This window comes from Poecilia latipinna, unplaced genomic scaffold (assembly GCF_001443285.1).
Source record: "Poecilia latipinna isolate Pla-1442-1.1 unplaced genomic scaffold, P_latipinna-1.0 Scaffold242, whole genome shotgun sequence".
NCBI lineage: Eukaryota > Metazoa > Chordata > Actinopteri > Cyprinodontiformes > Poeciliidae > Poecilia > Poecilia latipinna.
In genome coordinates this window covers 421,107-433,631 of record NW_015112858.1, presented here as the reverse complement: position 1 = coordinate 433,631, position 12,525 = coordinate 421,107, and the positions used below count along the sequence as shown (strand labels likewise).

The 12,525-nt window shown below is 38.2% G+C and overlaps 1 protein-coding gene and 1 long non-coding RNA gene across 3 annotated transcripts; both read right to left on the bottom strand.

The window, feature by feature from the left end:
* Positions 1-913: 913 nt before the first annotated feature.
* Positions 914-3,954, bottom strand: LOC106947471 (uncharacterized). The gene is made up of 2 exons (XR_001424998.1): positions 1,649-3,954; positions 914-1,333 (listed from the first exon to the last, which is right to left on the bottom strand). It is a non-coding gene; the product is annotated as an uncharacterized LOC106947471 (long non-coding RNA).
* Positions 3,955-6,052: 2,098 nt separating this feature from the next.
* On the bottom strand, positions 6,053-11,783 carry tmed2 (transmembrane p24 trafficking protein 2). 2 transcript variants are annotated; one of them, XM_015032486.1, is made up of 5 exons: positions 11,604-11,783; positions 7,596-7,788; positions 7,455-7,472; positions 6,493-6,600; positions 6,053-6,399 (listed from the first exon to the last, which is right to left on the bottom strand). In XM_015032486.1, exons 1-5 carry the CDS (start codon positions 11,781-11,783, stop codon positions 6,275-6,277), a joined length of 624 nt encoding a protein of 207 aa, XP_014887972.1. In that variant the 3' UTR covers positions 6,053-6,274. The 2 variants fall into 2 exon arrangements, with proteins under 2 accessions (XP_014887972.1, XP_014887973.1); XM_015032487.1 differs by lacking the exon at positions 7,455-7,472.
* Positions 11,784-12,525: the final 742 nt, after the last annotated feature.

Genomic DNA, 12,525 nt, shown 5'->3' with positions numbered 1-12,525 from the left:
AAATTATGGAAAATCAGTCCATATATTCAATGTTTTTCTAGCCATTTTATAACAGGTGTTCTATCTGTCATACCTCCTCAATCCAGCATACCTTGTGGTAATTCGCATGCGCACATCGATGTTACGTTTCTTATAAATCCGTCATAAATGTAAAAGTTTCATTTTGTGTGTTTTAGTTCTCAGACGTTTACGATAAATGAAAAGAAAATTAAATAAGAAAAACATTTTTTTTCTTATTTCCACTGCGTGGAAATAACTAGATTTTTCTTATTTAATAAGCAGAACGTGTTGTTCTGCTTGTTGCCTAACAGCTTCGGTAAGCATCCAGCGTTATTCATGTGCTTTTTTTTTTTTTTTTAGGACGTATTCCGTGCAGTTTTCAGCATTATTCGTGTGCTTTTATCAGATCACAACCAAATTTGTAGTCAAACAGTATTTGTAGTAATAGTGAGACTAAATGGGAATGTCTTGTTTACAGTATGGTAACGATATTGGAAACAGCAAAAGTCATTTATGTTAATATGTTTGATTAAAATAGCAGCTTAATTAAATAAAATTTACCGTAAACGTCTGAGAAATAAAACACACAAAATGCAACTTATATGACGGATTTATAAGAAATCTGCTGAGCAAGCAGTATGTAACGTAACATCGATGTGCGTATGCGCATTACCATAAAGTATGCCGGATTGACGGGTATGACAGAACACCTGTTCACAGACAGGACCAACATGCTCTCATAGAATGGCAGTTAACCAGGTGAGGCTCAGCTCGCTGCTGCCTCACTGGCTTCGCTTCTGAGCATTTGAATGGGAAAATGCGAAAATCCAGCGATTTTGAAGAAAAAAATCATCAGAATTGGTTAAGCTAAGTAAAAAATAGGTACTTTATAGTACAAACCACAGAGTGAAAATAGCAATATAAATGATTTTATTATTATATATTTTTCCATGATGACAGCCTCCCCTGACCCGCACGTCACTGGTCCTCAATGGCAGAGACCAAGACCATCAAGAAGTGGTCTTGAAACCTATCTCGACATCAAGACCTGTCTCGAGTACTGCAACACATGCAAGGCCTATGCCGAAGCCCATGGTGAAATATTTTAAGAGACGCATGTTACTCCGTGGCTGGTCTGAATCCAGCTGCCTTTCCTTTTCCTTCTCTATTTTCTTCAGCTTTTCGGTCAGCTGTTGCACTTTTTGCTCCAGTGCCTTGTTTTCTTGAAACAATTTGACAATTTCCTTGTCCATTTCCTTAAACCGCTTGTCGTATTCAAGCTTGATCTCTGCAAGTTGAGTCTTTAGCTCTTTGTTTTCTTCCATGGCCATTTCTGGACAAACAAATCACAAACAAGCAATGTGGTATGACCATAAGATATCCTAAATGTTCAATATTTTCCTGGTTGTTACCTAGAATTCAAGAATGCTGCTTTATGATGTCACACACAGAAGAGCATGATGTCACAAATTGATGTAACTGCCTCAGCAGAACAACTAGAAACTTCTGAAGTCTGAATAAAAACAATTTGTATTTTCTATTTCAAATTGTGAAACTAGGGAAAAAAAAACTATATAAACATAAAACATTTTATACCAGTTATCAATGAATATATGAATTACTTTTGAGCCAGTGATATTTATCATACATGTCATATGTGACGGCTCCTCTTACTCGTCCCATCATGCACACAGCGGAGGCCAGTCAGTTGGATTTTAGATGATTTACTGCAATTGGTGGTTGACAAACACAAATGGCGCAGTTAGCCTCCCTACTGGTCAACTTATCTATCACAGCAGAGCTGAGTTCCAACAAAATATTTTCCGTGACATGTGATCATATAATGGTTTCAGAACACAAATCAATTTAAAAAAAATCTATTGAATACAATTTGTTTTAAAAAAAAAAATAAATTAGAAAAATAAATACAGTCAAAATTAATCATTAAATTACTTGAGAGCGCCCTCTGGTGATTAGCAGAAAATAAACCTGGCCATGTCATGTCGTCATAGAAACAAATAAAAAAACAAACTGGCTAACATAAATGACAAACTGACAAACATAACTGACTACATAAATTACTGACATTTAATGTAACATAATGACCTGCAATTGGTGGATGACAAAGACAAATGGCGCAGTTAGCCTCCCTACTCGCCAACTTATCTATCTGCATACTGTAACAAACCTCCAAGTTACCCTTTGAACAAACCTCCAACATCACTCAGAAGAGAACCGGATTTGTTGACTTACCACAGCAGATCGCTGAACAGACTGCGTGGAATTCTCGGTTTCTCATCTAATTTATACGCAACCAGTAGGGGGCGCCAAAAACCACCCACTACAGGACAACTATGAAGAATATTTTAGCAGGAATTTCATTTGTATCTTTAATACTCGTTACACTGTCTTTAATCAAATAGTAGAAATTAATTGCATTAAGAATTAAAAATAAATAAATAAATAAATAAATAAATAAAAATAATAATACAATTTAACTTTCATGTGGAATATTTTCCCAAATCATCTGTTCAGCAAACTAGGGTGTCTAAATTTGTTGTTGTGTTGTAATTTTTAAGTTAGAAAATATCCAGTCAAATTAGCTAAGTTTCATCAGCAGGTTCTGTTGCTGCATAAAAACAAACCATTACTTCTACCTAGCTGGGTTGATAAAAATATAAATTTGATAAGCCAGTTACTCCATAGTAATTGTGAATGGCATACCTATGAGTGTTTTATGAACAACAATAACAGATATATCTCAAAAAGAATTTGGATTGGTCAATAGGCCTGTCTTTATAGCTTACATTCCTTCCTACCCATTTTCTTAAAATAGTCTTGCCTGTCATTGCTAATGACCTGATTAAAGTAGTAACTCTTCCCTCTCATCAGGTGTTTTCCCCCGGACTTTGAAAACAGCAGTTATCAAACCACTGAAGAACAATCTGGACAAATCACTACTGCAGAATTACAGGCAGATCATGACATGTTACTGAATCGACTGAGAGTTGGGCCCGACTCTGTGGTCCAGTATTCAACTGGTTTGAATCTTACATAAAGCACAGATATTTATTTGTTTCAGTAGGTAACTTCTCATCAAGGTGGACAGATGTCAGATGCGGGGTACCGCAAGGTTCAATCCATTAAAGAGCTGATGTTGTATTAATATTCCAGACTTAAATGTTGATGACCTTAAGAGGTTTATTTGCTTTCACGTTGTGAAAGCAGCACTGAACGTCTCAAAGAACTGTCTAATGGTATCACTTCATGTCAACCTAAGCATTTTGTCAATGGAAATTAACGTTAACAGTAGTGAGTCATTGGAACCAGACAATGTGTTATTTGGATAAGAGCTCAAATGCAAGTGTCTTAAATTATAAAATAACAAAATAACCGAATGCTACATCCGCCAATGCTTTTGTGATTTTTGAAAAATTGATATTCTGATGACAATTGTGACTCAGCATATTGTTCTGGTTTCATCAGCTCATTCTTAGTCACTTCTTCCCCCATTCACTTTCAGTTCAACTCAGCAGTTTAGTTCATTGAATTTCCAAAAGCTGAAAACTAAATCAGCCTTAAACCAAAATTTTTTTGTTTTAGATTTCAGGCGTCCCAAGGTGTTTTTATAGAAAATTAAACTGTAATTCTGATTTATTCTTCTGTTAGGTGGGATGTTGTACTTGTAGCTGCGTCTGAGGTTTTTACCGGTTGCCTTGCGTTCATCGCTGTGTGTTCGTTTTTTGTTACAGACAGCACTGACTGTTGTTGGGGCAAAGGTAGGGAACAGGAGCAGAGAACGTTCCCTCATAGGTCCAGATGTGGCTGCTTTTTATGTGGACAAGGTCTTTATCCTATGTAGACCTGCTAATGAGCCTTCAGTCCTGTTCAGTTACATCACAGGTGTCAAACTCCAGTTCTGGAGCGCCGCTGTCCTGTAACTTTTAGATGTGCCTCTGCTGCACCACACCTGAATAGAATAATTAGGTCATTAGCAGGACTCTGGAGAACTGATCTACACATGGAGGAGGTAATTAAGCCATTTCATTCCAGCGGTTTTTGTACTTGTGGCACATCTACAAACTGCAGGACAGGAGTTTGACACCCCTGAGTTACATTATAATCACAATGCATGCTGTCAATGGCAACTGGAAAATGGTGCCAAAATAAATAAAAAAAGAGAACTTTGTAGCATAAATTTGATCTTTGGAGTTTTCCAGAAAGTAGCATTAAAATCTTATCCCCTCATGTTTTAGGTATCGTTAGCAATGACCTTTTGTGACCTACTCTCCTTTTGGAGGGTGTCTTCTGGACAGTCTGTCCATGATTTTGTGGGCCATACCTTAACATTTCTGTATCTTAACACGTCTTTAGCTGGAAGTCATAAGTATAAAAAAGAACAGAAAACCTTGGATTAATGAGGTTTTTTCCCCCTCAAAGAAACACCAATAAAAACACAGGCATTCAGTCTCAGGAGTTGTGAAAAGAGTAGAGCTACACCGATCCTATACTAGTATCTGTCTCAATATTGAAAAAGATTCTAGATCTGGTATTGTGACCATGTATGATAAGGGCAGATCTATTGTCTAATTCAATGATCTGTGATCTAAGCAACACCATGTTTTACTTTACATTATATTTCCAATTCATAATTTCACTTTCTGAACCTTTTAAAAGGTTTGTTGCAGTTTTTTACTTGTTTGACCAAAGTAGTCAAACTGGTTTTTGTCAGTTTATTTTACATTGGTTGTTATACTCCTAATTGCATTGACTGAACAAATGAACTTGTTTTTTTCCGTTTGACCAAGCTTGTGTATGTGTGCTGTACTAGTGCAGCAAATAAATGTTCAGTACATTTATGTAAAAAAATAAATAAAATCAAAACATGTTGTCATTGCAGAACCGTTTTTCTGTATTGGATCATATCGGCCGACACCAATGCAGATATCAGAGGTTCAGTATCGAGTGAAAAAAGTGGACTGCTGCATCCCTGGACAAAGGCAATCTCCTTTCTTCCTAGAAATTTGCTGCTAAAAGACGTTTTATAAAGACAAAAAGTCATACAGAATATTGGCTTTATTATGAAACCTGGGGCATTTGTTCACAGGAAGCCATCCTACATTTGTACAGACCCATGAAGCAAGTTGTTGTTGCAATCACAAAAACAAAAGGAGACACTGTGTCCAGAGCAGGCTGAGGTCGCCAAAACTGTTTTAATACAAAACTGAAGCATGTTTCGTTCCACGCAGCGTTCAGTGACCGTAGGAATTACGCCGCAGCGTTCTGATGGCTGCGTGACACTCGACACGCTCCAGAAACAAAACATGGAATATTGTTGAAAACGGTATCGTCGTGAAACCCAAACCCTGACGAGAATTCTAAAAGCAACTAAGCCCGACAAAAATATATTAAGTGTATAAACCCCCACCCGACCCCCTTTCCACCCTGCCCTCAGTCAACATTTAATATGGATTTCAGATTTCATTCACTTTGTTTTTGGAGCCGTCATCCAAACAGCTCAGTTAAAATCTGACCCTCAACGTCCTGCAGTCGAGTTTTAAACTGTGTAAAAACGTACTACATGTGTGAACAAGTGGCCTGGTTGGATTTAGTTAAATACACAGGGAGCAGAGACGAACCTCCATGAAAATCTCCACCGAGTTCCCCCTTGGCATGTTCCACTTTCAATCCAATAACAGTGGTAGAGGTTGTCTCATTTTTTATTTATTTTTTTAGAAAGACCAGCTGCAATATGAATCCTTCAAACTTCAAAACATGAGGAGTGGAGTTGGTGAACTTTGACCCTAGGAACAACCCTCCACCTCCTAGATACTGCGTTCCCAATTGAAATCCTACATTCCCCCTGTGGTGACTCCGCACACGTGTTCTGAAATCTTGTGTTGTGGTTGCAGAAGCCTCTGCCTCTTGCGCCAGCGAATGCTTCCTGGCAAGTAACCGGCGTTTAGCTAGATTTTAATCAAACCTCGACAAAAAACTGGCAAACCCAAAAAGAGAAGGAAAAGAACTAAAGAATCCGACATCTACAAGCAGACTCTTTTGGCCATTTGTTTCCAAACATACAATTAAAAAGGGAATCAAGCAAGTAACAGAGCAGCAACAACAACAAAAAAAAATCATCAGATCAAATCACATGTTGGCTTTTCTCAAAACGGCCAGTCTTGTCTTTCAGTGTGGAAATAATTGTCTTGATGTTGGAGGGGGGGAAAAAAAAAAAAAAAGAACAGTGGAGGACACACAGGGATGGATGAGGGAACTACACCACTCGTCGCACTTCGAAAAATCTCTTCAAGTAGTAAATCTGTCCGAGTGTCATGGCCACCAGAACGAGGGCTTCGAAGAAGGACCACAGGACCACTCTGCTGTTTGTGTTGTCGTTAACTAGTAGAAGGAAAAAATAAACAGGAGACAAGATGTGAGGATAACCTTTACTGCGTTCATCAGATCAAACGGCTCTTGAGTTTGTGTTCTTACCCGCTCTGTGTATCCTCTCGCGGACCTCCATGTACTCCTGCTCGTGCTTCACTGCCGTCATGGCGACGGCGAGCTCGTTGATCATCTCCTCCAGCTTGTTTTGATGAGCTGAAACGAGCAGCGAATGAGCCGTTAAACCCAGAAGGACGACATGCACAGAGGACATGCGTCAGGCTTTTACGCGGTACATGCAAAACCTTTCTTGCATCTGTGACACGATTCCTTTACATCTACAGTCTGTGGAGGAGTATTTGTTTCGCTTATGGATTTCATCTGCCTCACATTTAAATGACTGCTGTCAAACAAAAAAAACAAAAAAAAAAACCCACACTTGGATAACATGAAGAAATACAAAATGGACAGATGAGGCAAAAGTGGAACTTTTTTTTGGGAAAGACCCGCAACTTTTCAGAAAAGAGAACCATACAAACGGTGAAACATGGTAGTGGCAGTATGATGGTCTGGAGCTGCTTTACCGTTTTAAGACATGAAGTGATGAAACCATGATTTTTTTTTTCTCTCTAGAAGAAAAATCCTGAAGTAAACAAATGTTCAGATGTTTATGCAGCAGGTTCAACCCAAGCAAAACGGAAGGCTTCTGAGTGTTTCGGTCGTTGTGTGCACTTAAACCAGATCGAGATGCTGTAAAGTAACCTTACACCTTAAACTGACATTTGCATCAGTTAATTTCTGTCTGATGCTCTTTAGTAACCAAGAAAGACGAGCTAAACCTGTTGAAATCCATAAAAGAAGCAAATACTTTTTCATAGCACACCATTTTTCTGATACAGTGCAAACAGTCAAACCGTTAAAAAAAGAAAAACAAACATTAAGGCTGCCTCTGTTGCAAACATGTAATATTAGTTTACAATATAAAAACAAGACTGGTTAGAGAACTCCACGGTGCATCCCAAACTTAATGACAGTTTTCACTTATTCTGCCTTTCCCGTTTTTTTCCTACCATCCCAGCTGTCACCACCTATAAAGGAGGGAAATTTACCCAAAGTAAAGTCAAAAAAGAAATTCAAAAGATAAAATCTTTAAAATAGAAATAGCATGACAAAAAACGGGCCGTGTACTCAAGCGTGGCCGGTCTGACTACCTTCCGTCTCCATGTCCTGGCCTTTCGGCGCTTCTCCGATGTCGATGGTGAACATGACGATCTTGGGTGTCATGGTGGACATCTTGTTGCTGAAGCAGAACTTGTAGGTTCCGTCCATGTGTGCAGCAACGGAGTATTTCCCACTGGACTCTCTGTCCCCTTTGTAAATCTGTTTACCATCAGGCCCTGTTATCTGAAAAGAGAACGATATCTGGGTAAAAAGTATTGAAAGAGTGCAGTTTCACACCTACAAAACTTGCTAAGCCTGGTGGTAGGGGGCACTACTGTGTTCGAGTTAAACAAAAAAGACCAAAAACTCAAATTGTGTAAAATAAAAACACCTGACCTCAGTCTCCCTACTTATCTGCATACTGACCATTCTATGTTGCCATTGTGCTTCCAACCGTTTCACTAACTAGAGACTTGTTAACCCATCTTGATGGTCCATCAGGCTTATGAAACACTGTATGGGGCAGATATATAGTAAATTCTTTTTCGACAATTTTTATTGCCATTGTACATCCATCCATCCATCCATCCATCCATCCATCCATCCATCTATCCATTTTCTTTACACCCTTGTCCCTTAGTGGTGTCGGGAGGGTTGCTGGTGCCCATCTCCAGCTATTGTTCCGGGCGAGAGGCGGGGTCACCCTGGACAGGTCACCAGTCTATCGCAGTTATACATCCACAAAAGCACAATAACACTCTCAAATAAAGGCCCACTCACCTACAATCTCAAAACTGATTTTCAGTAATGTTTAAATTTTGTGGAAGGTTTAAAAGAAAATGACAGGGGGGAAAAAAGTGAAGTAGTGAAAATTTTACCCATGTATCCATCGCTGCTACGTCTTAGGCAAAAATGCCATTGTTTGGATTTCTGGTGATCCAAATCTTTAGTGAGGAGAGAGAACTACTTGTGAGCTTTACTCAGCAGCCTGTGGTCTCTCACTCTTGCGATAATACAATGACGGTGTCTATATTTCTTCAATGTCATCTAGATCTGATGAGAGCATCTGCTGCCAATGGACTGTCCAACATTACGTTAACATAAAATGCAAGTTCCCAATAGTTGACATATATTAGCCAACAATTATCATGCTCCAGTCAACATGAATACTGCACTCTGGTATCATGCAGTGAGTAACGCAGGAGTTACCCTTACAGCCATTTAGAATATTTTAATAGCAATTTATTCCAAGTTTTAACATCTTATAAATGGAGACCTATCAGCATAGATGCAACTCTGGTTAATAAATTATGACTAATGGAAATGAGTAAGAAATTGATCACTTTATCAGTGGGAGGAACTCAAATCATGACTCATTAGACATCTCGATGATCCATGAAACTGTTGGAAAAATATTCTGACCAAAGTGAATGCTTTTGAAAGAGCTCTGTATTGTGTGACATCTGGTGTAAAACTAGCAAAAAAGGACATTGAACACACAGTGAAACACTGTGGTGGCAGTGTGATGGTCTGGGACTGCTTCGGGACCCGGATAACTGTTACTGAGTGATGAATTCTGCTTTTTAATAAAAAAATAAAATAAAAGTTTAGCCATCAGTCAGCATTGGCATAGTCAAAGTCTGAACTTAAATCCTACCGAGATGGGCTGACATGATCTAATAAATGATCCGCTACTCATTTTAAATGAGTAGAGGAGTCCATGAGTTAAATCTCACTAAAATACAAGATCACTTTGCAAGAGGGAAACAGTTCATGGTGAACTGAATTGTCTCTAAACACCCTCCAAATTGATTGAACCATTTTATCATCAAACTGTTAATATTTTTATTCAAAAATTCCTCCACAACAAACTCAGCTATTTTTAACCAAATTTATTGTTGTATTAGGGCTGCACAATAAATCAATAATACGTATATCGCAATACACAGGTGACATCAGCAATAATACATCTCATAGAAAGATTAATATTCAATTTATAGATTGTTCACGGAACACCAATCCAGAACCGCAAAGCATCCTGGGGGATGTAGGCAGAGTAAAGTCTTTAGCCACTCAACCTTTCAGCCGACTCGCTCTTTCATTACCTAGCAACAACCTGTTGAGTAACTTGCGCCGCAGCAGTTTAAGGTTTCCTCACAGTGCCTAACGGCTTAAAAATAAAACTGTGTATAGTGAAAACTTCAGATATTTAAAACAAACAAAAACACACAAAACACTATAGACAAAACACTGATCTCATGATACGATTTTCAGTCATATAGTCCAACCCTATGTTGTATAATATATTTATTCAATGACAAAAACACCAACGTTCCAGTTTCAAATTGCTAGAAGACACTGATAAAATTACATTACTGTCAGTCTGGTTTTTGTACATTCAGAGCTACTTCTATGAAGCACACATTATTGGAAAATAGACTACCTTTAATTTTTCAATCATGCACTGTACAGATTGGTAATCAATATACTTTGTGAATCTTCACCATCATCAAGTCTATCTTGATATGGTTCAGTTTTGATGGACAAAACAATAGAGAAACAGAGAAATTGCCCACTGACCAGAATCAGATTATTTTCAGTTAAACAGCCCTTGATCAGAAACTGGAGAGTAAAAAAAAAAAACAAACAAACAAAATGAAATCTAATTTGTCTCTCACTGCGCCATTAAAAGTCTCTTAACTATACACTTAAACACAGAATGAAAAAGTCAGACAGGAAGTTCCGAGATTAAAATTTTTGTGAAACTTCATCAAGACACGTTGAGGGGTGAAGTCATTCATGTTGTGAGAGGGAGTTACATTTTTTAACCGAAAATGGCTGAATGGAGTAAAGGAAGGTTCCTCTGTTTTTCCCTTTGACATTTTAATGTCAAAGGAAGTTGGACATGGTGGCCTCTTTTAGGAAATCTCAAACTTTAGACTTTAAGTAGAGATCTTCACTCCACAGGGAAAAACATAGAGCCTGCCAGTCCGGTAACGCTGGCTGTGCAAAATGCAAAAACAGGAGTTAAAAATGTCACATTTGTAATATATTTTTCTCCCTTCAATAAAAGCCACAAATAAAAAACACCAGAAACACAACCCTGTTTTTCCAGCACAGAGGCAAGATTTCAAAAGTATACTCTAAAATCCATTTATCTTGGAGCTCAGCATTGTATCGATTTTGTGGAATCCATTAGTCTGCATGCTTCATTTTTTTTGTTTATTTATTTAGCACATGGTTATGCATTTGCTCAAACAAAAAGAAAACCATCACAATTTAATGAATGTATAAAAGCTAACATTATCAAATACCTTCTTATGTAAAAGTGAACGGCTGGATAAAGAAAGTCCGACTGACCCAGACCAGAAACAAGCAGGTGAACCCAATGGATGGGTCAGCTGCCAGTTCAGGTTACTAAGCAAAATTTATTATAAAGCGTTTATTTCTGATGAAATACGATATAAATTGTTATTTTTCCAGAGGTGTCGTTCCTTTCATGTGTGATTTTGAAGACCTTTCTGCTTGCTTCTCCTGCGAAATCTGGCAACTCTGACACGAATTTTACCAAATCATTGAGAGGTCGGCATATGGCAGCTGCCAGGGGGTTAAATTATATATATATATTTGGCTATTTGAGTTGGAAGCAAAACTCAAGAACACTTGTGGGAAGCAAAGCTGAACTTTATTTTAAACTTACAATTCAAAATATACTCCTAAATAATGTCTGATATAGTAGCCTACCCAGATATAATGCTAAAGCTGCATCCAATTTATCAACACTGCATCACCCTTGCAATGTCTTAACCACAATGGCGACTTTGTGATATATACAACGAGATAAATGTTAATTCCTTGCAATTGACTAAAATGCCATAAATAAATCCGGACCATAGGTACTTAGCTTCAGGTGACGTTTCACAGAGAGACAGCTAATCGCTAGCAGCTAACGTTAGCACAGGGCCTGTCGATCCAGTTCGGAATTTGAGTAGAAATAGCTCCAAGTCGTACACAATACACGGCTATGATAGTTGGATGCACTTGAAGAAGCATATTACCTCTACGTCGATGTCCAGGAAGCCTCCCTCGGCCACCTCGAACATGAGGCCCATCTTCGTGCCGGAGTTGACCCGCTCGTAGAAGCACTCTTCAGCATGAGCATCTATGCTAACAAAGTAGCCGGACGCGGTAGCACACAGAACGGCCAGCAAGACAACAAGTTCTGAGACGGTAAACATAATTGAAACGATGTGCTGAAAACACCAACGCTATAAGGAGTGTCTCCCTTTTTTTCTTTTTGTTTTACAGAACAGACAGGAAAACTGCCGTGTTTCCAGGAGCGGACAGTTGGAACAGGGAAGGAGCTCCACTCTACAGCCGTGTTCCGCTCTCTGACTGCCACGTACGGTTTATTAAACGGCAAGCTGTAAGGGCCAATCTTTACGGCAGCGCCTCAGGATGAGACACTTTACGACTTATATGAGAATTAATTTCCAAATCACAATAGAAAGAATTCCGATGAAAGTCTTGAATAAATTCACTGTTTTCTAATGGAAGTCATGATTAAAAAGCAAGTTAGTACGCAGAACCTAAATAACACAATGTTGGTTGATTTGATGAACAGTCTTTGTCATATTGTTGTGTTTTGTTATTGAAGTTAACCCTTAAAAGTGAAAATAATAATCATAACTCAAATTACTTTAAAAATTCTGACTTCTATTTAAGTGTTTTTGTTGCCTTTTGCTTCATTTGTCAGGTTAGTTTGATCTTACAAGACAATTATTTTATCACATATGAGCAGGATAATTTGGACTGTTTTCATTAAAGTAATTATTAAATTGGATATCACATGTTGCATTTACTCAGGTTATCTTAGATATTGACATTTCCTTGATCGTCTGAAATATTTAAGCAGGACCAAAGAATAGGGGTCAGATAATTTTTCACAGCACTTTTAATTTCAGGTGGCTACACAAACAA

Excerpts from the sequence above, each read along its gene's own strand:
- tmed2 (XM_015032486.1), bottom strand. The coding sequence starts at position 11,783 with ATGTTTACCGTCTCAGAACTTGTTGTCTTGCTGGCCGTTCTGTGTGCT. Across the intron at positions 7,789-11,603 it reads TCCTGGACATCGACGTAGAG|ATAACAGGGCCTGATGGTAA; the intron begins GTAATATGCTTC and ends TTCTCTTTTCAG. Across the intron at positions 6,400-6,492 it reads CGAGAGGATACACAGAGCGG|TTAACGACAACACAAACAGC; the intron begins GTAAGAACACAA and ends TCCTTCTACTAG.